Source organism: Neofelis nebulosa, chromosome 8 (genome assembly GCF_028018385.1).
Source record: "Neofelis nebulosa isolate mNeoNeb1 chromosome 8, mNeoNeb1.pri, whole genome shotgun sequence".
Taxonomy (NCBI): Eukaryota; Metazoa; Chordata; class Mammalia; order Carnivora; family Felidae; genus Neofelis; species Neofelis nebulosa.
In genome coordinates this window covers 95,163,450-95,188,488 of record NC_080789.1, presented here as the reverse complement: position 1 = coordinate 95,188,488, position 25,039 = coordinate 95,163,450, and the positions used below count along the sequence as shown (strand labels likewise).

General features: G+C 44.4%; 1 protein-coding gene across 4 annotated transcripts in view; it reads right to left on the bottom strand.

Annotated features, from left to right (window-relative positions):
* GRIN2B (glutamate ionotropic receptor NMDA type subunit 2B) overlaps positions 1–25,039 on the bottom strand; it is a 416,591-nt gene that overhangs the window by 50,714 nt on the left and 340,838 nt on the right. For all 4 annotated transcript variants that reach the window (XM_058743608.1, XM_058743607.1, XM_058743610.1 and 1 more), the window contains 3 exons: positions 4,687–4,889; positions 3,747–3,918; positions 3,375–3,528 (listed from right to left, as the gene is read on the bottom strand). In XM_058743608.1, coding sequence (XP_058599591.1) covers positions 3,375–3,528; positions 3,747–3,918; positions 4,687–4,889 — 529 coding nt within the window. The remainder of the gene's footprint in view (positions 1–3,374; positions 3,529–3,746; positions 3,919–4,686; positions 4,890–25,039) is intronic.

Here is a 25,039-nt window from a genome sequence, read left to right as displayed (position 1 = left end):
GGAAAGAAAAAATCAGTGCTCAGAATTAAAACAGAGCAAAAACAGATTCTGACTTATTTGCATATCCATTTGCTCAGGCAACATGTGTTTTCTGAGGGGAGAACAAACCACAGTTGTGTTGTGTCCCTTCAGAGAGCCAGGGCCTGGGCGGGGGAGAGGTGAGAGGCTATGTCTGGGTGTCTCCATTCCCCTGTTTCTTTTCTTCCAGAGAAGGAGAGCTTCTTGCCTCTGAACTTTTTGAGATAGTTTCTGCCATGGCCAGCAAATGCACAACTACAAGAATAACTAGATCTGGAGTAAATGAATCATATGGGTGTGGTTCATGGCTTATGGTCTCACCCATATGGCTGGCCACACCACATGACGGAGACCTGGACAAGCTTTCACCAATGCTTCCCAGGCTTGTGTGCAAATTCATTCTCAACAGGCACGGTCACTACTTCCGGTAGTGACTTAACTTGGTTCAGTAATAATTACATCCAACGAACAACTCTTTTGCCCCCTTGCCTCACCTCCTCTAAACTTCCCAGCCTATAGTTACTTTTCAACCCTCTTTATTGTGGTGGATTTTATTAAACATCGTTAGGGTATGAGAATAGAAGTCAACGTCCAAAAAAAAAAAAAAATCCATCCACGTTGACAATCCGTGACTGTCACGGGGGGGATGCAGCAGGTGACAAGGAAACTTGTTTCAGCTGTAATTAACAAAACAACTACAAGCTATTCCCTAACAGTGAGTGAAAGGGGTTGATAGGATAGGACCAGGTAAAACAGCAAGAGAGTGCTTTCTTTCATTTCTTTAATCATTCTTGCTGAATCCCTTCCAGCTGATCCAAACCTCTCTGGCTTAGACGCATTTAGAAATTGAACACCATATTCCAAGAGCCACCTCACTGAAGGCCTACAAAAAGGGACAATTGCTATTCTTTCCCATGATATGATGTTCCCTCAATTGTGTCTCAAAATAGTTCTGGCCTTTTTAGCTGTCACATCGCATTGTAAACTCATAACTAAGTGAATTAACATACTGTTTTTTCCATTTTCCAAATCATTAATAAAGATGAAGTTGAAAAAAGGGAAAAACTGGCTAGAAATTAGGAAATATCTTCTTACTTGAAATCTCTGCTTTACTTTTGGACTTTTGAAGGGAATTATACAAACCCGGTCACTTAACAATTTAAAAAGGACCTCGATAAGACACACATCCACTGTGAAATGTGAAACCTTTCAGTGGCAGCCAGAGATGTGAGGGTAACAGGTTTAATTCAAAGCCTCTATATGGTGGAGTACGGAAGGCCCCTCCCCTCGGCTCTCATGGACTGCGGTCCTATCCAGATTAAAGACATCCTCTCTGAGCTTCCTTCTCCCCCACTGAGGCGAGGGCAAGTTTCTGTGTACAAAATACAACAAGCATTTGTATTGGTCTTTACAATTTAGAAGGTACTTTCACCGTATAGTTTATATAATCCTTATAATGGCCCTTTCATTATGGTATCACCATTTCTATTTTACAGAATGGCAGGGCCAGGTTATAACCTGAGGTACTCTGGGGCAAAGTGTATCTCTGCCCACCACACTGGTTCCTGATTTAGGAGTTGCACTCTGAAATGGCTCCACGACTATTGGAACACAGGCTCTGAAGGCAGCCACCTCTGGGCTTTAATCCTCGATTTGCCAGCTATGAACTGACAGATTGTTGGAAAATTGCTTAACAGATCTAAGATTCAGCTTCCCAAGACATAAAATGTGTATAATGATGGTATCAAGGAGATAATATACCAAAAGGATGTACAGTATTGCTTGGAAAACCACATAATAGGTGTTCAATAAATGTTGGCTTCTTTTACTCTTGTAATTAATTGCTTCTCCTCCGAACACACACACACACACACACACACACACACACACACACCCTGCTTGGCACTACTATGTCATTTTAGGGCTTTGCTGATATATCACTGGCTCTTCCAGTTCAGAAGCTGAGGTTAATGCTATATTGTGGTTAGAATTAGAATGCACTTTTGTCTGTGTCTCTTAATGTTCCAATTATCCTTGCAAAGTAAAAAAGCAAATAAAATACATAAAGCTGCTATGAGGATTAATGCATATGGTGTGTGCTATCTAATAGTATTTCACATGAAATTGGCAGGTCCAGAATTTGCTCTACTCTAAGAAGCCTAGCTGAGAAACTCGAGTAATTTATGGAAAAATTCTATGGAACCTATAACTCTATTTTATAGTGCATTAATTAAAAACTTCCCCTTTCCCCCACTGCCTACCAGATAGAGCTTAAAGAAGTATCAGTCAAGGTCTATTCCAATATCCTCATGAAAAAAAAAAAAGTTGAAGTCCTTCAGAGAGTTTGTGACTCGTCCAAGGGCTTACAGCTTGTTTATGTCCAAGCCAGGCCTCCTGCCTCTTAGCCCAATGTCCTGTTTTCAAGGTGACATTTTATTTTCCAACCCCTTGCTCTCACGGCCTCTGCAAAAAATATGGGGTATGAGCTCACAAAGGACCTCATCTAATTGAAATCTTGGCCTTATCTCACCAGGTCTTATATCACATCTGAGGTTTTGACACATAAGCGATGCTGGAGAGCAGCAAAGTACAGAACGACATGAGGAAGGGCGGGGTAAAATGGGAGCGAGCATCCGATCAGCTGTATCTCTCAAAGCTCTGAAAAATGTATGTGAAAAAAAAGCCTCTTTTGGTAGCACCGACTTCAATCTCTGAAGATAATTAAAAAGGCATTTCAATGATATCTAGAATTAGAAATTATTTTTTCAGATTTTTTTTTTTAATGTTTTATTTAATTTTGAGAGAGAGAAAGACACACAGAGTGTGAGCCAGGGAGGGGCAGAAAGACAGAATCTAAAGCAGGCTTCTGGCTCTGAGCTGTCAGCACAGAGCCAGATGTGGGGCTCGAACTCACAAACTGTGAGATCATGACCTGAGCCGAAGTTGGACGTCCCTAGAATTAGAAAGTATTAAAGCAGGGAGAAGTACCCTCTGAGATCAGCTAGTTGAGATGCCTTCTTCTACAGGCGAGGAAACTGAGTCCCAGGATGGAGCACATTTGCTCAGGGTCAAGTGTTGAGTAAGTTGCAGGAATGAGACCAGAGTAGGAACCCTGATTACTAGCCTAAGGCTGTTTTCTTCCAGGGTCCTACGCTGTCCTATCAATTGTTTTTGGGTATTCTTCAGTGTTTGTATTTGAGAATAATCAATATTTAAGTCCCCCAAATTAAATGGGCTCCTAGCAAACCACCTCCTGACTGAAGAGCTTGGCCACGTGCTCGCTCCTTCACTTAATCCTCATACCAAGTATCTGTCCTTACGTCCATGTCCTTCACACCAGTGAGCATATCACTTACCTAAGAAGGCAGAAGGTGAGACAGTCCCATTGCTGCGTGACACCATGACACTGATGCCGGTCTCTATGAAGGGCACAGAGAAGTCGACCACCTCGGATCGCTCCTCATTGATGGTGAGTGATCCCACGGCCATATAGGCCCTCTTCATGACCACCTGGGAGAAAGGCACAGTGCTTCAGGTAGGGCACTCAGGAAGGCCAGGGGCCACTGCGAGGAAAATACAGCCAGGCAGTGGTTTCCTTAGTATAGTGGGAACAGGAGAGCCTGTTCACGGTTTTGTATTTTCTAAAATTTATAAATGAGCATTTTTTTATATTAACATGACACAAAACCCATGAAAAATGGAAACGGCCCTTACTTTCTGACACTCACCTCTCCAATCATACCATTCCAGGTTCCATTGATTTTCTTCCCATGCTTGCCATTGGTAACCAGGTAAAGATCATAGGTGAACTTCACAGATTTGGAAATTTTCTTAAGGATGTCAATACAGAACCCCTTGCAGCACTTTTTGATGTAACCTGGCTCCTCATCTGTTTTGTTCCTAACCGGTTGAAGAAACGAACAAACGAACAAACAAACAAACAAACAAAACAAGGCTTTATACAAGAGGCAGCTTTTATCCTTTACCATTCAAACTCCAACCCCGAAGCAGGGCCTCCCTTTCACAGCTCAGCACAATGTGTATCAGACCCGAGTGAGGAAATCGATAGACGACAGAACTGCAATTCTTTCATTAGCTCATCATGGTGGACAACGTTTCCTCACAGTTTTTAGTGCTCCTTTGAAGTATAATGTACATTAGGAAAGTGCGCCTGTCCTAAGGGTTCAGTTGGAAAAATCTGTATACATTCAACCTGCCCATTTAACCAGCACCAAATCCAGGTACAGAAAAGTTACCCTCTTCTTCTCTCTTCCAGGCACTTCCCACTCTCACCAAAGAGAACCATTATCCTGACTTCTAACAGTATAAATTAGTTTTACCCATTTCCAAAAATGTTCCTAAATCTCAAAATTTTGGGGCATGATGGCACGAACAACCAATGCAAATTTACATCTCCTAAATTTCAGGTCCCGGGCAAGGCCAAAGACACGTTAGCAGAGTTAGCAGTAGTTCTCCCAGGTCATGATCTGGACAGACCCAGGCATCGCACCACAGGTCTGCTAGTAATTCCACGGCTCAGTAGTAACTGACAATTGAACGTGGTGCCCAATTCATTCTATGCCTCAAGTCCCAGCCCAGGCAGGTGCTGACAGCTGTATGAAATCGGACTATCCCATGCCACCCGGAGCACTGGGGAAGGGGCCGTACTCAGAGACTATGCGTTTTTGGCAGGGGACTGTGTTCCTCATGCAGGTTCCACTCAGAGGGTCCACACTTTCCACAATGACAAAGGGGGCCTCCTCCAGGGTTACAATGCTCAGATGGTCATCCTCCTGTTCTTCTGTCTCAGGACACATTCGGGGCCACACGTAGTACTTCATCTGCAGGGACTTGTCTTTCCACTTCCCCACCTGCACAGGGGTAAACAAAAGACTCAGAAACCACTGGCAGAGACCTAAGCAACTTCTCCTTAGCATCACCCAGGAGGCTGTTAAACAAATAGAAACAGACACAGGCATTGTATGTAACAGAGAGAAAATTCTTTTTAACCTATAACCCAAACGAGACTACCATGTCCATACCTAAGAAAGGTAATATATTCATTTGCTCACTCACTTACCAAACATTAGAAGAGGATCTACTATGTGCTGGGCATCCTTCTCAATAAACCCTGAGGCTCAAAGAAGCATGATTCTGCCCTTTGTCAAGCTCACACTGAATGAAGGAGTCAGAAATGTAAACAAATGTTTACAGTGATAGATGGTAAGTGCTCAAACTGAAGCCTGTATCAAGGGCTGGGAAGATGCCAGAGTTTCCTGACTTGTGCGGCTGGCGCTTTTTTCTACTTAACTGTAACAAGGAGCATGATAGTGAGAGCAGCAAATAGCTCCAGAAAGGTCAACAGAATGACTGGAGCAAATGAGCCAGAAGGATGTGTTTTGGCTTGTAACAGAGGTCCAGTGGGAAGCCATGTGGAGAACTGGGTAAATCTGAACTGGAATAAAATGATAAGTCAGGATTAAAGAACACAGCTCCGCTGGGGAAGGAAGTGTGGTTGGGCTGGTGGCGAACGCCATGGGTCAGTGCAGATATGCACCTGCTGGGTTGGGTGGGGGCACCAGGATCAATCATACAGGTCTTCCTGTGTACACAGGCTGTGTACCCCCACTTCAGGGCGCACCATTCAAACATACTCCAGCGTGAGAGGTGGGTGCCCCCTGGAATCATTCACAGGGTGGCCCTGCTACCAATCATCAGGAGAAATGTGTGAGTTCCATTATCTTTTAGAAGAGCCATTCATTCCTGTTTTTATAATAGAATCTGCATGACTTTGTTGGTGGGTGCCTGTTCTCACTCTGCCCTTGAGTTTCCTGAAGAGGGAATACCTTTTCATCTTCTATAACCAGACATCCTCAATTACCACAGGAATTATGGACTGTAAGCTCCTGCATTTTCCCAATCTATAATTTCCTCCATGCAGCAATGCAAATTAGTAGCATAAGTGAGGCACCAGGACTACAAAACTACTTAATCATTAACTACGTAAATCAACAAGGAACAACAAATGGGCAGTACTTCATGAATTTTCAAGCAAACGGGCTTAGATTTCCATATTCTTACAAAACCAAAATTCCTTTGTTCCTGCTTTTGTCTGCCTAGGTGTCTACCTAGTACCTCCCTAGGGGTGGTTTGTATCTCCCTCCAACCTGTGTAGCAGGGGCTGCTTACGTTCATGCCCGTATTAGGCCTGCACAGCCACTGCCCCGGTTTTACTGCATCACTACAACAACGGACAGCGGTTTGGTGTCCTGGGCCAACCTGTTGGGCATTAGCCTTGGCGCTAGTTTTCTTCCAAGTGCGTAAACCATATTTCGCTTTTGCATTCAGAGTTATGCACTGGACCTAGAGTTGGCTTTCCTTTATGTATGTAGTCTTCTCTGTAGTGAAGGGCCCATTTTGGTGCAAGTCTGTTTTTCTTCATATTGCTAAGAGTACTTATTTCTAAAGCAGAAATATCCAAATAGCTTCTCAGCCACGTGGGGATATGGATGTCTTCAGCTAGTGGTTACAGGGGCGGCGGGACTCGGGGGCAGGGAGAACCCATCGTGGAAGCCCATGATGTCGGGTCACCTCCAAGTCCAAGTAGCCCTACGTATCGCATTGGCCAAACTGGGATCATTTTCTGTGTTCAACGATGGGGAAAAGTTGGGAACCTCTAATGTACCTATTTTTATTTATTTTGTCACTCTTACCATCTTCCCCCAATAGTCCCTGTCAAGTTTTTTCTTTTGAATCCACATTTATTCTCTTCTATCTTTACTACTTATTAGCCTAGTCCCATGGTGCAGCAGCCCATTCTGGGATTACTGCAGGCCACTGCAAACTTCACGCAGGGAACCCCCTAGAGTGCACTGTGGACACTGCTCCCAGGTGATTCTTCCTAAAACATCACTATTCAAGAATTGGAATATCCATCCCTATCCAAGATTTTCAACAGCCTCTCACTGCCCTTGGGATGTGTCCAAACTTCTCACCTAGATGGTCAAGGTGTGTGTGCTGAGCCTAATGTATCTTGACAGAGTTCACTATTTTGAAACATGAATCCTTTGTTCATATTGGAAAAGGAAGTTACTGATATTGACAGCCAAAACAGATTAATCAGGTAGAGGTTTTAACAAGTAAGCTGTGTGTTGTTGACTAAGAGACTTATTCTATTTGTAAAACAAAAATGTTGCAGGCGTAGCATTCTGGCAAAGTTTCAGGACATCCCTGTGGATGGCATGCGATATAATATAGATTATTGTATACTTTGATAGATTTAAAAGGCGTTTAAAATCTATACCCAAAAAGAAAAAGAAAATATTGTTTAATGAATCAAGGTCATCACGGAAAGAGGTCTTTAGTGACACGTCAGGAGATTCTGTACTTGCAAGTGGCCTGAACAATGTTTCATAAAACCAAACAGAAGTAATGCTTACAAAACTGCAGACAACACAAAGCTAAATGGGATAGAAGATATACCGCATTGCAGAATCAAGGTTGGAAGTGATATGAATTAATTGGAATGGACTAAACCAAATGGGATGAGATTTAATAGTATCTATACATAAAGTCTAGCGTTTAGATTTTTTAAAAAGCAACTGCACAGTATTTAAAAGGCCATATTTCAATTAACAGCAGTCTATAAAAGCTATTGCACTAACAAATGGGGTATTTACGGCTTTACAGAATCCAGCACACGTGGTGAGGAAAGGGCACAGACGATCCCACTCGGCACTGTGTTCATCATACCACAGCTGGAAAATTAGATTCTGTTTCTATAATTCTATGACCAAATGATCATATTTACTAAATCATTCTCACCTATCCAATAATAACCTGCACATGGAGTCCCCTCTAGCACACCTTTTCCCAACTTCCTGAAAAAGCTAGCCAGGTCATTCCTTGCTTCACATTAGTTAAATTCAACCAGAAGCAATTGCATGCCAATTTTGTGCCAGGGACGGGGCTGTGTGTTACAGATAACAGCACCAGGTGGCGTTTAGCAAGGCCTTAGTATATGGTAGGCACTGAACATTCCAGTAATCTCATTGATCATCACAGCAAGCTTGTGAGAAACTGAGCCGTCTGGCTCCTGAGTTTGGGCTGTTTCCTCTGCACTGCACTGCTTCTCTGTCAATGAAAGGATAAAACATGACTCCTGTCCTCTGATGACAGTCTAGTGGGGGAAAGACACACTCTATTGACAATAATATCAAATTTTTTAGGCTTTGGTAATTACCCTAATAAAAGGTATAAATAAAGTACTCTGGGATTCAGAATAGAAGTAATTACTTCTGAAAGGGTTGGGGTGATGGGAAAAAAGCTTGATGAAGACACGTCTCTTTGAGCGGGGTACTGAAATGTGACAGTGCATTTGGTGAAGAGTACTTGATCCACTGAGGCAATAGCAAGAACAAAGGGTCAAGTCCTACAGTTGCTCAAAAGAAACATCAAGGATAGTCCTTCACAGCTGAAAGGGTTGATGGGGCGGGGAGAGGGGGGGCGGGAATGGTCTAGCTCAGTTCTCCTCCTGTTTAGAGACCTGTTCATTCCAGCCGGACAGTCTCTATTCTGCAGACAGCCAACTGGATAACACTCGTCTCTCCCTAACTCCTTGTTCAATGGCCTCACACTGGTAGCTTGAAATTGGCTTCAAATGGCATCCACGAAGTTGTCAAACACAGTAATTCAAGGCTTCCTCTGCCCACCCCCACCCCCCGTTGTTAAATATTTACCAGCTCACAAATGGCCAGAGTAACCAAATCATTCATTATGTCATGCTATTTACTGCCTTGGGGACTAACTTTTCAGGTGTCTTGTCTCCTACACTAAATTCTGAATGTAACCCTAAGTATTTTTGTGACCATGGACAAATGTTTAAAACTCTGAGTCTCAGTTCCCATATCGGCAGAATAAGGGAATGATTTCTAAGGTGCCTTGCATAAAATCTCATGGTCCCAGGATCTTTTTAGGATGAAGTTCTCTACCATACTTCCATCTGATCAGAAGCCAGTGAAAAAGTATTCTACATGGTTATTTTCTGAAGCGAGGGAAGGATCTAATTTATTTATACAAAAAGAATAGCTTGTCTTAAAGTCCTGACTGTTTTGTATTGTTTCTTTAAGGATGACTGCAGTGAAGAAGAAAAGTTAACAAATTCCTTGAGGGCTGAAAGAGAAATAATTTTAGGAAAAAAATATCCCTCTGCTATAAATACCAGATTCAAAATGCTGTGCAGTGCCCATGTTAAAGAACACGTTTAGTAACCTCGAATTAGCTACCCCTAGGCAAAAGAGAGCAGGGCAGTTAGAAACAAGTGAACTAAAATTAAGTAAAATAGGAATTGTTTGTGTAGAAAAATAAGGTATGTTTCAATAATTGTTTTAAGGGGGAGGAAGTATGCTGGCGATGTAGATAGGATTGCTTGTCAAGAGTGAGAAAGAATTGGGGTGCCTGGGTGGCTCAGTCGGGGATATGTCTGACTTCGGCTCAGGTCATGATCTCGCAGTTCACGAGTTCAAGCCCTGCGTCGGGCTCTGTGCTGACAGTTCAGAGCCTGGAGCCTGCTTCGAATTCTGTGTGTGTGTGTGTGTGTATGTCTGCCCCTACCCCACTCGTGCTCTGTCTCTCTCTCTCTCTCTCTCTCTCTCTCTCTCTCTCTCAAAAATAAATAAAAACATTAAAAAATTTTATAAAAAAAAGAGTGAGAAAGAATAGCAGATAGAAGCCTGAGACACCAAAAGGGAAGATTCTGAATGCTTTCCTAGAATATCTGAACTGGCGTGAGTTTGTAATACCGGAAATGCAGAGAGTAGTAGGAAATGAGGTCAACAGGAGGTACTTCAGGGAAGATACAGTGAGAAACACTGAATGAAGAATTTACAGCTGAGATTATAGCATGATCAGAAAAAGAAAAACGAAAAACCTTGAGGAAATAATGAAGAAAACATCTATAAAGTGCTCTGAATTCCTCAGAGATAAGCACTAAACAAACATCATTACCGTGAGCACGTTTAACAACATCTGTCTATAAAAAATGCCATTCTCCGCCATGCTAACATTTAAAAAGAGCTCTTGAGGACTGAAGTCATCTTTTTCAAGAGAAAAAAAAAAAGTCTCTGATTAGTTTTCTCAGAAAAAATGGAGTCATTTTTAGGGGTTCTGGTTTGGCACTCTTGGCACAAGCTGAACACCTGTTCAGCTGGGAATCTCTCCTCAAAAGGACGTTTACCTCACAAACCTACAGAATATTATTCCTTAAGCCCTTGCTCATGAAAATTCTAGGGAACCAATCTATGCTGATTTTAGACTTCAAAGTCTTCCTTCTGCTAACAGATTTCTTCCATGACCACTAGTGAAACTGGCACTAATTTGCACCCTGACAAGGCCACGCATGAAAAAAAGACCACGGGGACCATGCTCCCACTGAAGCCCCTGCCTTCATCTCTCTGGTGAATGTGTCATCACGGAGAAGGGAGAGGGGCCTGGGCAGGGCATGGCGGCCGTGAGAGCTGCTGCAGTCCTTGCCCACACAGCAAAGGACATCCGTCTCCCTGGGCTGCCTCTCTCAGCTGCACAGAAAGTCATTTCTTAAGATCCTGGAACAAAAGCACTTATTAGAGCCTCTTTAGGTGTCAAAGGTTACTTTTTGAAAATGGAAGTGTTTTTGTTTCTTGTTGGAGATGGCATCTGGCTCGAATACGAAGCGCTGCTTATTTTACGCCTTCTACTGCCTTTAAAAATGCAAAATGTAAAACTATGTGATCTCCCCGAGCAAGCGAAAGGAACGGGCACAGCGTCTGCAAGTGTCTAACATGCCTCCTATTCTGTCCCCAAGCGGTGGTCCATCAGGCACTGGCTCCTGGCCGTGTGCTGGTGTTGATGCTGCCCCCCGGGCAGGCCCGAGACTCCTAACAGAGCAAAACTCTGAGGTTGGGGAGGCACTCCCAGCTCTCCTCCCCCAAAGCCACCCATCTTGGCTCTGAGGACTGTTAAAGGTTGAGTGTCTGAGAGTACTTCATTTTGTCCAATCTTAATGTTTCCGTACCTGCCCCTCCTACCCTTACCCCCACCATTTGTAACCCAGTGGATATTCTGGTGTATGGCCACTAATTCTCTATATTCATACAAAGTACATATACCTATGTATGAAAAACGGGATAAGCGAGGGTAGACATGTGTGTGTTTGCCAAAATTGTATCACGATATACACAGGTCTCTGCAGCTTGCTTTTCTCGCTTAAGTATATATACATCGTGGACTGACTTCCAATTCAGTAGATAGTAGATCTAACTCCTTTTGTTTATTTAAAATGTATTAATTTGAAAGAGGGAGAGAGAGAAAGACAGCACCTGTGTGTGCCTGAGTGGGGAAGGGGCAGAGAGAGGGGCAGAGAGAATCCCAAGCATGGTCCTTGCGGGCAGCCTAGAGCCCTACATGGGGCCTGATCCTATGAACTGTGAGATCATGACGTGAGCTGAAACCAAGAGTCTGATGCTCAACTGACTGAGCCACCCAGGAACCCCAAATCTAACTCCTTTTAACAGCTGCATAGTAGTCCATAATAATGGACATGGCTCAGTTTATTTAGTCATACCCCTATTGATACATATTCAGGATATTTCCCAAAAAATTTTAACCAAGATATATGATACAGATCTTGATATTTCCAAAGCATTAATTCCCAGGGATGAAAAAAAAAAACAGAATAAAAGGATATTTATGTTTTTAAGTGTTCTGGATGTTGCCAGAATACTGTACCAAAGGTATGTAGTGACTAAACTTCTTGTCAGCAACACACTCGAGGACTCCTTGCTCACGTTGTCACCAGCGCTAGGTTTTTATCACTATTAACGTCTGCCACTCTAAGGGGTGAAAAACGGTATCTAATTGCTTGCATTTCCATCTCCCTGGTTCGCAGTGAGCGAGAGCACCGTGGCACATCTGTGAGCATTTAGATTTTCCTCTTTTACCCTCTAGTCTTATCCTTCACCCATTTTCCGTTGAGCTGTTTGTCTCTCTTATCTATTTGTAGGGAGCTCCTGGTGTAGCAGGATAGTAATCCTTTACCTGTCAGATAGGCTTGAAATGTTGTTCTCCCTCTGAGATCTGTCTTCTGTTTTTGCTATATTTTTTTATGCACAGAATTTTACCGTTACCTTTCTTTTGTAGTATAATGTGCGTGTGTGTGTGTGTGTGTGTGTGTGTGTGTGTGTAGAGAGAGAATGTTTGGTTTTACCTAAGGAAAAAAGATCTACTCTCAAAGTGTTACTTGTTCATCCTTTTTTTTTTTTTGATTAAAAAAAGATGTTTATTTATTTTTGAGAGAGACAGACAGTGCACATGGGGGAGGGGCAGAGAGAGAGGGACAGGGGATCCAAAGCAGGCGTTGCTCCGATAGCAGAGAGCCTGATGCGGGGCTTGAACTCATGAACCGTGAGATCATGACCTGCGCAGAAGTCAGATGCTTCACCCACTGAGCCACCCAGGCGCCCCACTTGTTCCTCCTTTTGCACGGAGCTTGTCCTATACTGTGTGTGCAGACACAGTCCTCCCTCTGTCGGTCTTTCCATGTCTCTCCAATGCTTTGCATCCTTCTCAGGCCTCATCGTTTCCACAATGCTGTCTCCGGTCACCCTTGCTCAGAGAAAAAGCTCCATTTGATCTTCTGCAATAATTTTGTGGGTCAACCACTCCCTTCTGCTGTTACATTAGAACGCTAAGCTATAGTCTGACATACAAATCCCTGTCTGTGAATGTGTCTTGAAGCATCCTAGGGCAGAGACTATATTATTTTACTTCTTTTTGTCCCTTAGACCGGCTTGAACAAGTGTGCTCTTAGTAAATCACTGAGTGATGGCACTAGAGGAAAAAAATACATCGATACCCTCTGAAGGCTCCGCTAGGTATAATTCCAGCGTTCTTCCACAAAAAGGCCTTAGGAGGTAAAGGCTGCCGCACTTACTGCTTCTCTTCAGCCATCCTGATTACAGAGTTGCCCTGGATGGACTCAGTTCCGGGTGGACTGCTGTAAGGGTAATGGCGAAATCTGCTGCACTGAGCATCTAACGAGCTTGACACCCCTTCTCCTAATCATTTGCATACTCAGTGACGTCTAGGTTTAGAAACCCAGCATTTGAAACGTGCATTACAAAGTAATTTCCATATCTAAATTGGATCCATGGCTGCCTTGGCCTGTTACTGCTTCGGCACTTAGTAAGCTGAGGACCGGCAGCCCGGGACACACGGGCCAAAGGGAGGGCCGTCCAGCCATTCTTGCCTGGCACCTGTGTGGGTCTCCCAGGGAGACTGAGACATCAGTTGTCATCCCAGCCTCAGCTGCTTTCCCTGTCTGACGCCTGCCTCTCCAAGAGGGCCGGGGGCTCCCTGGGGACTGTGCATACCCACTGCTGCTGCCAGCCATCCCCCCGTGAGTGATCCTGGTTCTCCGCATCTCCTGCTCTGCAGAGTGAAGGGATGGGAAAGTGGCGAGCTAGAGCGGGAGCTGGGGCCGGAAATGGAAGCTGCAGATTCAGAGAAACAGTTATGGTCATTTCAGATAACTCCACCAACAGATGTGATGAGAAGACTGGCCTAGCAACAGAGAGAGAGAGAGAGAGAGAGAGAGAGAGAATGAAGCCAGTGATAGATACATGAATGAAGCTGGTGACAATATTAGAGTAATTGTAGCTGTTATGGGCTGGACACATGGAGGCACTGCATCCTTTTGTCACTAATTCCCCCAATGGTGGATGTTGTACCCGTGGTAGACAAACAGCAGCCTCACTGAGGGTCCAGGGTTTTATCCCCGATCGTTTTGACTCTACAAGTCCATGTTTCTTTCACTCTGCCCTGTTGCCAAGAGAATATTCCTGACCTCTTCTTCATTGCTCGCTTTACTGAGATCTGAGAGAGAGGAGTGTGCTTCAGCCCTGCAGCGCCCCCACCCTCACCTCTGCTTCCCAGCAGCGATGGTTGTATGTAAAGGCTTTGTGGCAAGTGGCAGCTGAGGTCTGTGGTGTGGGCCTGACAGGCAGGACGCTGGCAGGTGCCAGGAGGAGGCGTGGTGCTGACAAGCTGTGTGACCTTTGGTGAGTTATTTCATCTCTCTGTGCCTGGCACATCTTAGCTCTATGCGAGTATCTGCTATTTTCCCTCCTCCTTCTCCTCCCTCCTCATTATGACTATTACTCCTACGAGTGAAACATGGGTACAACTCTTCAATGTGCCTAACTTCCTCCCAGAAACAGGTTTTTTTTTTTTTTTTTTTTGCTTGCAAGTGGCAACGGAGAAATACTGAACAAACTCCAACTTCTCAAACTTTAACTCAATTTGATAAAAAAAAAAAGTGTCAGGGTAAACTCCACGCAATTCTTTTGGCTTTCTGCACTACCTTCATGTGAAGAAAAGTAGAAATCACAAGGATTAAAGATGCTATGATTCTTCCAGATTGACCAAGGGCCTTGAACCCAAAGAGTCCCATTGAGCCAGGTGCTCCCTCTTTATAAACCCTGACCTGGGATGAGATGAATATTTTAGAAAGGGCATTAATTCTTTCAGGTCAGAACATTTTGTTCATAGTTTGCCACATGGACTCAAACAGGCTTAAAGGTTCAGCGTGTTGTCCTGAAGTATCAGAAAGGGTTTGAGATCTTCTAAGCGTAAGTCCCCGTCCTTGAACACCAACCTCAGAGCCCCATTCTGGAACTCAGGAGGGCTCAGTCACCAATAGCTGAGGTCTACCATCTCCTCTGAATTCCCTTTTGCCAAAAAAGGCCCGTCCTCTGAAGCACCAACACTGAGCCCCGAACCACCCTCTAGGACATGTGGGAGCCAATTAGGGATATGCATTAAACAGCACCAACACTAGTCCCACCTCCCTGAGTCAACTTCCTCCTACATCACAGGGCTCTAGATGGGTGTGCAACACCCCCAAGGCTTTGGCTTGCTCCAGAACACGGCTCAGCAGGGATGCTGGCTGGTAGATGTGGGTGGACTCCAAGGGTGCTGCTTTAATCTGCTTTCGGGGTCTGGGCCACAGGCTTCAGTCATGAACACTGCTTCTCATCAGCTTAGCTTCTCATTACTCTCCACCTTTATCCTCCACTGACAAGCTGTGAGGGTAGAGCAGACGTGCATGTCGTCTGACCACACTGGATTTGAGCACTGGCTTCACAAGTATTTGTTTACATATGTGTGGATGCATGGATGCATGAATGTATATATGTATTCATTCATCATTCATTCATTCATTTCACTACTTCGTTTCATTTGACCATATTAGTTAAGCGCCATAGGCTTTGAAGTCAGAAAGGCCTAATTTGAGTCCTGGTTTTGCTTGTGTGTGACTTGGGAGAAGTTGCCTAACCCCCCTTTTTTTAATATTTATTTTTGACAGAGCGAGAGCGAGAGCGAGAGTGCATGCAAGCAGGGAGGGGCAGAGAGAGAAGGAGACAGGGGATCTGAAGCAGGCTCCACACTGACAGCAGAGAGCCTAATGTGGGTCTCGAACTCACGAACCATCATGATCGATGAGATCACGACCTGAGCTGAAGTCAGATGCTCAACTGACTGAGCCACCCGGTGCCCAAGTTACTTAACCTTTTAAACTCTGCGCTGTGGATGCCTGCTGTTACGTCTACCAACCTGCCATCTTCCGCCTGACTCTTCTAGCTCACTCTCTCCCCCGACCCCTTTTCTTAGTTCAGTCTCCCCTTCTTTTGTGAAACATTCCTTCCTCAACTCCAACTGCATGGTCCTGTGGAAGCTGCCTTGTTGCACCTCCCAGTCTATCCTCTGACCAGAGAGGCGGAGCAGCTGACTGGCTGGATAAAATCCTTGGGGTTTTTAACCTCCGGACCCAAAAGAGTACCAAGTCAGTCTCATAATCTATGATATATAAAATTCAGAAGAGGTAGGCAGCCATGTTTTGTACCCTATGAAGAAAACTGGCCTATGGAGAGAGAAGAATGAAGCCAGTGGCCCGAGAAAAGTAGATACACGTGAGAGAGGGCAAGATACATGACCGCATCAGAGTCCCGGCTTGCAGCTACTCTGGATGCCTAGCCACAGTTCTGGTGAGAAAATCTGGTGTATCCTTTATGATAAATTTGCCTTTTGCTTTTAAGCTAGTTCAAACTGGGTGTCTATCCTTTATAATCAAAGCCAAGTTCTCATCACACACTGTTTATCTCACCTAAGCAAGGCAGTAGATAGTAACTATATCCTTCTGGGGTTTCGGTAAAAATTCAATAAAGTAATGTACATCCCTGCTTTGTGGAATGCCTGGAACATGGAGTGCCCTGAGAAAAGGACAGTAGTGGTGGTATTATTCATCAACTTTTTGCGAACACCTCAAGAGCCAAGTAGTAGGTTGGCTCGCCAGTGACAGGTCCCACCACCATCCTTTTATTTTATTTATTTATTTTTTATTGTTCAGTTACTTTTGGGAGACAGAGACAGAGCATGAGCAGGGAAGGGGCAGAGAGAGAGAGGGAGACACAGAATCTGAAGCAGGTCCCAGGCTCTGAGCTGTCAGCACAGAGCCTGACGCGGGGCTCGAACCCATGAACCATGAGATCATGACCTGAGCTGAAGTCAGACGCTTAACCGACTGAGCCACCCAGGCTCCCCGGGCCCACCACTATTCTTAAGCAAGTGCTTCCCTGCCTGGGGCCAAGGGAGGGAGAAACAGGAGGCCCTCGCTCAAGCTCAGAGTTTTGAATTTAGGTAGGGCCAACCAGCTAGATGGCTTATGACCGAATCCCTTCCATGGCCCCCGATCCTCAGGGGGGTTCCTTGGACAGTCACGGGGTCTACAGTTTCAGTCAATCACACTCAACAGGTCATTTGGCGTCTCTTCCCAACTGGCTTACCTGCCAAACCCTGCTGCCAGGTCCAGTCATTTTCCAGGCCTCCCATCCCCCTTTTTACTCTCCATGCGCCCCTTCCACAAATCCTTCTCCAGGAGGAACAGCTCGTAAGCACAGGGGTTCCGTAAGATCCCTACAGAGGGCTTCCCCAGGCCAAGCAAGTGGTAGAATGGGATCTGAACCCAGGCAGTCTGACATCCGAACCTTTGCTTTTCACCACTACTCTGTATTGCCTCAAGTATTAGAGAAGATGCATAAGAATGATATCAAGCACACAGTCATAACAATGCTCAACAAATGGCCCTCACTGACTCAGGATAGCCCATCAGTCCTGTTCTCCTCAGGCAGCCCCGCATGCCTCTGGCCTGCCATAGCATTAGGGGCTCTCGGAGTCGAGGGCAGCTGGAGGATGAAATGCACTGAGTGGAAGCAGTGCCACCATCTAGAAGGCACGGAGATCTCATGGGAGACCAGTGGGAGCCAGAGATGATTATAGGCTCTTCAAACACTGCTTACTGGCCTGATCCCAGCGTGTTCTGTGCTTTGCCTCCCAATACGTTTCATCACATCCTCCATCATGATCCTCCTTTGAATTACAAATGTGTTCAAGATGTTCAAAGAAAAGGTTATTTGCAAATACACAGGCATCGACGATAGATCTTAGACACACTGGGCTAGCTCCCCTCTGGAGTGTATATCTCAGGACGCTAAGAAAGATGAGGAAATTGTTGCACAAACAAGCCAAATCAGGTTCTCATGCAAAATTTCAAGAGCTAGAAAAGGTGGCCAGGACTGGAGCAGGACCTCATCAGGTGAGACCGTGGAGAGCTGTTTTTAGTGCTACAGGGTGCTCGTGCACAAGGGCCAAAAAGGAAGGAACAGGAGGAATTCTGGAAAAGAAACATATTGCGGAAGTATAATGAGAATGTTTTCCAGACCACAAATCTGAATGTAAACTCCGATAATTATGAATGTGTTTTCAGGGACAATGAAGCAGCACAGTTGAAAATGTGGTCATCCGGGAAATCCACGGCATAAGGTTGTGAATATATATGAAAAGAAACAAGGCATGAACATTGAAAAGACACATAAAAATCACCGAGGCGATGAGGGAGCACAAATGGAAGAGGTCAAAGTCATAGAAAATACATTACAATTTTAAAAGACTAGACCACAAAGAAGAAAAAAGTCATGAAAGATACGTTTCTAGGAAGGTGCCTTGTAGAATTCTTTGAGCAGTTTACTCGCACCTCACGCTAAGGTCACGGACAAGACTCAATCCTCAGCAATATCACTCATTCTTTGTTCTAAAATTTTTTTAATGTTTATTTATTTTTGAGAGAGAGAGACAGAGCACAAACAGTGAAGGGGCAGAGAGAGAGGGAGACACAGAATGCGAAGCAGGCTCCAGCCTCTGCGCTGTCAGCATGGAGCCCGACGCGGGGCTTGAACTCACGAGCCACGAGATCATGACCTGAGCCAAAGTTGGGTGCTAACCGGCTGAGCCACCCAGGCATCCCCAGTATCACTCATTCTAAGATGGTCTGGGCCCTACCAGCCCTCGATAGGCAGGATTGTCCAACTTTGAGGACAAACATACCTGCTAAGTATTTAGAAAATAGTCTTTCTGAAATATTCTGGACTATGCTATCCAAAGTCATTCCTTTTCTCCCCTGAGATGGCTTCCCCAAGCTTCGGAGGATACAAATGGCAGGAAAAGGGTGCGTGGGTGGCTCAGTTGGTTAAGTGTCTGACTCTTGACCTCAGCTCAGGTCATGATCTCATGGTTTATGGGTTCAAGCCCCGCATTGGGCTCTGCGCCTTCAGAGAGACAGAGATTTTCTGTCTCTCCCTCTCTCTCTGCCCCTTCCCTGCTAGTTCTCTCTCTCTCTGTCTCTCTGTCTCTCAAAATAAATAAATAAACTTTAAAAAAATTAGAAGGAAATGGCGGGAAAGGATCTCACACTGGCTTTAATTCTCAGACACTCTGCCTCCTGTCTGGATTCCTAAGTTACTCCTAACTGGTTTCCCCTCCTCCAGTCTTATCTTCTCCAGTTAATCCTCTACCTGGCCCCCAGCATGATCTAAAATTCAGATGTGACCCCATCCTTACCCTTTCCAAAGACTGTCATTATCTTCTCCTTCACCTACAGAATGACATCCACCCTCCTTGGATGCGTACACAGTTATTCCCCAACCTTTCCCTTTATCTCTCTCCTTACCTCTTTCTCTCCCTCCCTCCCTCTCTCTTCCTCTCTCTCTCTCTCTTCTTTCTGGCCTTTCTGCTTTCTTTTTGGCTTATCTCTTCAGGGTTCCTAGCCTTTGCTTTCATCTGACAATAACACGCTATGCTGTTTCTTATCAGAATGCCTTTGCTCTTATTGGGATTCCCTAATTTTAAATCTCTTCTCTTCTGGATGATATCCACTCAACCTTTAGGGTTCAGCTCAGGTAGTATTTACTCTAAGGAGCCTTTCCTCACCACACCCCCAGGCAGGGTTGAGGGGTTAGGTATCCTTTTATTTTCCCCAAATACCTTGTGCTTATCTCAATCATTGAACTTGCCATAGTATACATATTTCGTTGCTTAGATGCCTGATCTCCTCTCCTAGACTATAATTTCCTCAAAGGCGGGGAATGAATATTACGTAGATATGTATATATGTATGTATCTGCAATGTCTAGCAGAAGGAATAGCACCACAGTGGGCACTTAGTAAATGTTAGTTGAACAAATGAGTAGGACTTTAAAAGGAGAACTTGCTCTTGGGAGCTAAGAGTCAGTGATGGTGATTCTGCTAATAATATTAGCTAATATTTGTCGAGCATTCACTGTGTGTCAGGGACCCTGCTAAGAAAGGTACATGCATTACTGAATTGAATTCTCAGAATAGTCTTATAAGCTAGGTATTATCTTTATATCTATTTATGGTAGATCATGATATTAGTGGTGCCCAAGGAATCATGTCCCAATCAATATCTGTACTTGTGTAGTCCCCTCTCTCACTGACTCTAGATTTGGCCTTGTGACTTGCTTTGACCAGCAGGATAGCAAAAAATGTAACACACATAGACACTTGGCGAGTGACAGTGCAATGGGCCTTGCCTTCTTGGAATATTGCTGATGACTCTCAAGAAGCTTGGGCCAGCCTCCTTCAGGACGGGCAGACATGCAGAATGGGGCCCACCTGACAGCCCGTAGCAACAGCTAGATATGCAAGTGAGGCCATTTTGGATTATCCAGATCACCACAACAGACGAGTGACCCCACGTTAGACGAACCCAAGAACCACCCAGCTTATCCCCAACTGAAGTTGCTGCCCCCCGAAACGGTGAGTAATATAATGGTAGTTGTTTCAAGCCACTAAGTTTTGGGGTGTTGCGACACAGCAGAGGTTAACTGAAACATATCCACCTTGGAAAAGGCTACACATATCAGGCAAACATAAGAAGAACATAGAAACAAGAAGACAGAGATAGGATTAAATGACCAACAGCACAAAGTTCTTTAGAGCTCTTTAATATAAATAAGTACCATGCTGCATAAGTCTTTCTTAATTGTAGAACTGTTGGAAGATCATTGAACACAGAGTCGAGTTTCAGGCCCAGCCCTACCACTGACAGGCCTTGTGAATGTGGTAAATCACTGAATCTCTGGGGATCTGAGTTTCTGTACCAGCAGAGTAGGGAGAGATGTAGGTATGTATATGCTACTCATTTCACAGGGCCGGTAGAAGAATCAAATGTACATCAAACTGTCCAAATGTGGGTATTAATATTATTGAAATCAGTTCATAACTTTGGATCACCGTAATTACTAACAACTCATCTGCAAACCAGCAAAAAAAATGCTGGCGGGACAGAGGAGGGCGCTAAGGAATGGGAAATTCAGAAGGTAAAGTGTCAATATCCTTCCACGGACTAAATAATATTTCTCCAGTAGATATTTCAGCACCTTGAGTATCAGTGGTTTCTAATCATTTTCTTTACAAGACACTCCTTGAGATACCTTATGTAACTCCTCCCCCCTTCCCCCCCAGTGTTCATAATCTAGTTTCACACAATCTATTAAAGGTCAGGAGAACACCTGATCTCAGAGCAAAAGCATTAGGCCAGGATTGTGGAGATTTATTTGTCAGGCTCTGCCTCCCACCAGCCATGGGAACTTGTCCCTTAACCTTGCTGAGCCTAATTCTCTGTTAAATATGAGGGTAACAACATTTACCAAAACTCCCCCCAGGGATTCGAGAGCAACACATGTGATGATGCGTGTGTGGAAGTGTCTTGAAAATGGCCACTCCCTGCACAAAGTCAAGGTGTTAGGAGTGCCCCATTGAGCAGAAAGTACCCGGTGCTTAGAAGTGTTTATTTATTTAGAGGTATTTATGCCAATGACGTGCCAGACACTGAGCTAAGCGGTAGGTGTGGTAGGGAAAAAAATAGGGCAACTGACATTTGAGGTGAAAGGTAATTTGCCTGTGGTCACATAATTAAGAAATGGCTAAGTTGGACAGAAATCCTTATCTGTTTCCCTCCAAAGCCTGGGCTTCTTGTATAGTGCTGGGCAGACTCCAAATGGAACTTCCTCAGTCTGCAGGAGAGCGGAATTATTGGCCAGGTAGCTTACCATTAAATGGGGTCACCAGCTTGTGGCTAAAGAAACAGATGATGAAAAAAGTGCTGAGGGAGAAAATGCCCATTTACAAACACAGCTTAATTAATTAGTCAACTCAGATGAGGCAGAAGAGGCGGGTTTCCAGATGCCTGACATGGAGAATTAATTAGGAGAAAGGCGCCAGGCTTGGATTCCTGTCCAGAGCACACAGTAGAATTAAATTACTAAATTGCCTCAGTGTCCCTTACCTTAACTCAATTGCTCCTCAGCTTAACTAAAGCTATCTGACTGGGAAAGAAAACAAAACGCCTCACTCAGAATGACAAGGGAACTGAAAAGGTACCCTCAACTGAAGCTTCAGGTGCCATCCAGAAAAGAAAGTTGTTTCTAGAGTTTCTAGTTTTTCTTTTTAAGAGAGAGACAGAGAGATAGAGAGACAGAGACAGAGAATGAATGGCAGAGGCGCAGATAGAGAGGAAGAGAGAGAATCCCAAGCAGGTTCTGAGCTATCAGCACAGAGCCCAACACAGGGCTTGAACTCAGAAAGTGTGAGATCATGACCTGAGCCGAAATCAAGAGTCTGACGCTAACCGACTGAGCCCCTCTAAGTGTTTCTAGTTTGAGTCACAGAAGGTCAAAATAAAATTAAAGTGAAGTAAAGTTACACCCCACCAGCACTTGGAAATTCCAAAGCTGTACCTAAATAAAATGGAAAACTGGCAAAACACTCAAACTCCTACCAGGTAAAGCCACCACCTTCGTTTCTGTCATCTTCATGGTTGTAGAAGAAGTGAGTCTGGGAAAAGCCAAAGTACACTGGCCACTGCCTCAATTTTCTGTGCCGTTTTGCTTACAGGATAAAAGATTATTTAGGAAAGAGAAGTTCTGTCACCTGAGTGACTTGTTGTAAATATAAAGTATGTGTGAAATCTGTACAAATCACAACAAAAGGGGGTTGGGCCGGCTCAGGAGAATAAATAATACGGAGCTAAGTGTACTGAACTCTCTGTGACTTTATGAATCAAAGTCACTTTTCAGGAATGGGTCCCTTCCCTTCTCTGCTTCTATAGTTCACATTTCCTGGGGGTTCTGAAAGTGCTCCTACTTTGTTTATATTTTTATCAGTGAATTTCCATGTATTCTGCACTTGTTCGGGACTTGTCCTCTGCCTAATTAAGCAGAGGAAGTTAATGAGGTATGAAGTGACTTTGTGTCACAGAGTAAATAGAATATAATGTGCAGAGAGAGAAGCAAGCAATGGGTCAGGGCAAAGAGTCAAGTGAGGCTGGAGACTTGGGGTCTGGGCAGAGGGGGGAAGGGATGGACAGACAGGGTGGGATTCCATGAGAGGGAGGCATAGATGTCAACTCTTCAATCTGGAATTGATCTAGAGAGAATCAATAGTTTTCAACCAGGCTCTCTAGTAGAATCACCTGTAAAGCTTTTAAAATGCTGATTCCTGGGCCCTCTCCCAGACCAATTCTCTTGGAATCTCTAAGTGGGATCAAATCATAAATTTATATAAAGGAGACAACAATATTATTTAAAAACTTCCCAGGTGATTCTAATGCACAGCAGGATTGAGGACCACTCATCCATGGCGACCTCTTCATTTTACTAATAGGGAAATGAGGGAATGAATTTGGAGACGAGAACGAGACAGTGTGGGTCCATGGTGTTGACATTTCACTGAGTTGCCCCGAACAACTTCACTCTTCATGCACGGCTTCAATTACAGCTTTAGTCTCACTTTATGGGAAAGGGAGCACTCCTTGCTGGGGATCCTTTCCCTTGTCAGGCTGTCACACTTGGGCACGTTTGTATGAGGTTGAAGGAGGTTGGACTAGCGGTGCTCAGTGTGGTCTGCAGACCAGGAGCATCAGTATTACCTGGGACCTTGTTAGAAATGCAACTTCTCAGGCTTCACTCCAGACCTACTGAATCAGCAGCTGAAGGAATGGAATCCAAAAATCTGGGTTTTAACAAGCCTGATACATGCTGAAGTTTGAGAACCTCTGGTTTAGACTACCATTTTCCTTCCTTCCTTCCTTCCTTCCTTCCTTCCTTCCTTCCTTCCTTCCTTCCTTCCTCCCTCCCTCCCTCCCTCCCTCCCTCCCTTCCTTCCTTCCTCCCTTCCTCCCTTCCTCCCTTCCTTTTTAAAGGCGCATTTAATTTTTTTTCACTGTTTGTTTTTGAGAAAGACAGAGTGTTAGCGGGGGAGGGACAGGGAGAGAGGGAGATACAGATTCCGAAACAGCTCCAGGCTCTGAGCTGTCAGCACAGAGCCCGACGCGGGGCTCAAACCCACAAACTGTGAGATCACAACCTGAGCCGAAGTCGGACGCTCAACTGACTGAGCCACCAGGCGCCCCTAGAAAACCATTTTTTAATGGATCTTCAGTGGCAGGAAGCAGAGTGGGAGGTAATGGTAGCAGGAGGTTCATGAGGACACTGGCCCCTCCAACTGAGGATAAAGGCTGGCAGAGATTTCTCTGGATTAATCAAGGACTGCAGGGTAAAATTTATCATTGTATACAACAAGGATTTTAATATTTACCATGCGTCACCTGCCTGACTACAGCTAGCTGGTGAAAATAAAATGCCTTTTGTTCCCTCAAAGATATCTGATGCCAAACTGATAAATCCCTGCTTTTGAAAAAGTTCCATTTTTGCCTATGATGGGAGTTTATTCAATACTCTACCCTGGTTTTAACTTAAATATTCCTATTTTGAACTCTTGATTATGTCTCACAATAGCGAATAAGAAAGATGAATATAATAGTAAAAAGAAAATCAGCATTTTTTTTTGCCTGAAGAATGCATTCACAACTCATAACCCAGTCACTGACACAAACACCCACACCCCCCAAACCTACCCCAACTCGTTTCTCATTCTTTCTTGGCTCAGGGCCCTTCTCAGCGCCTACCACACAGCTGTTGATTTGAGGAATGTGCCGAAATGGTAGAAGAGCTAGGTCACAGCAGATAATCCACTTGTGGATAATAAAAAATGTGTGTCACACTTCGCTGACCATGTCAGTTCTGAGCTGCTCTACATACATAAGAGATCCTTCATACCCAAGATGGATTTCAAAGCAAAATGAAAAACCCAGATGAAGTGGCCATGTTCCGACTCATGTTTTTTACATATACTTTTTTGTTTTGTTTTGTTTTCTTCATAAAGTTCATGCTTTTGTTTTACTTTTATTTTTTAATATAATTTATTGTCAAATGGGTTTCCACACAACACCCAGTGCTCATATATAATTTTTTGAAGTTTATTTATTTATTTTGAGCGAAAAAGAGGGAGCATGAGCAAGGGAGGGGTAGAGAGGGAGGGAGAGAGGGAATCACAAGCAGGCTCTGCACTGTGAGTTCGGAGCCTGATGCAGGGCTCCATCCCACAACAGGCGATCATGGCTTGAGGTGAAATCAGCAGTTGGGATTCTTAACAGACTGAGCCACCCAGGCGCCCCATTCCTACTCCTGTTTTAAATCACCCTAGGATAATGGGTAAAAATAAACTCTCTGAC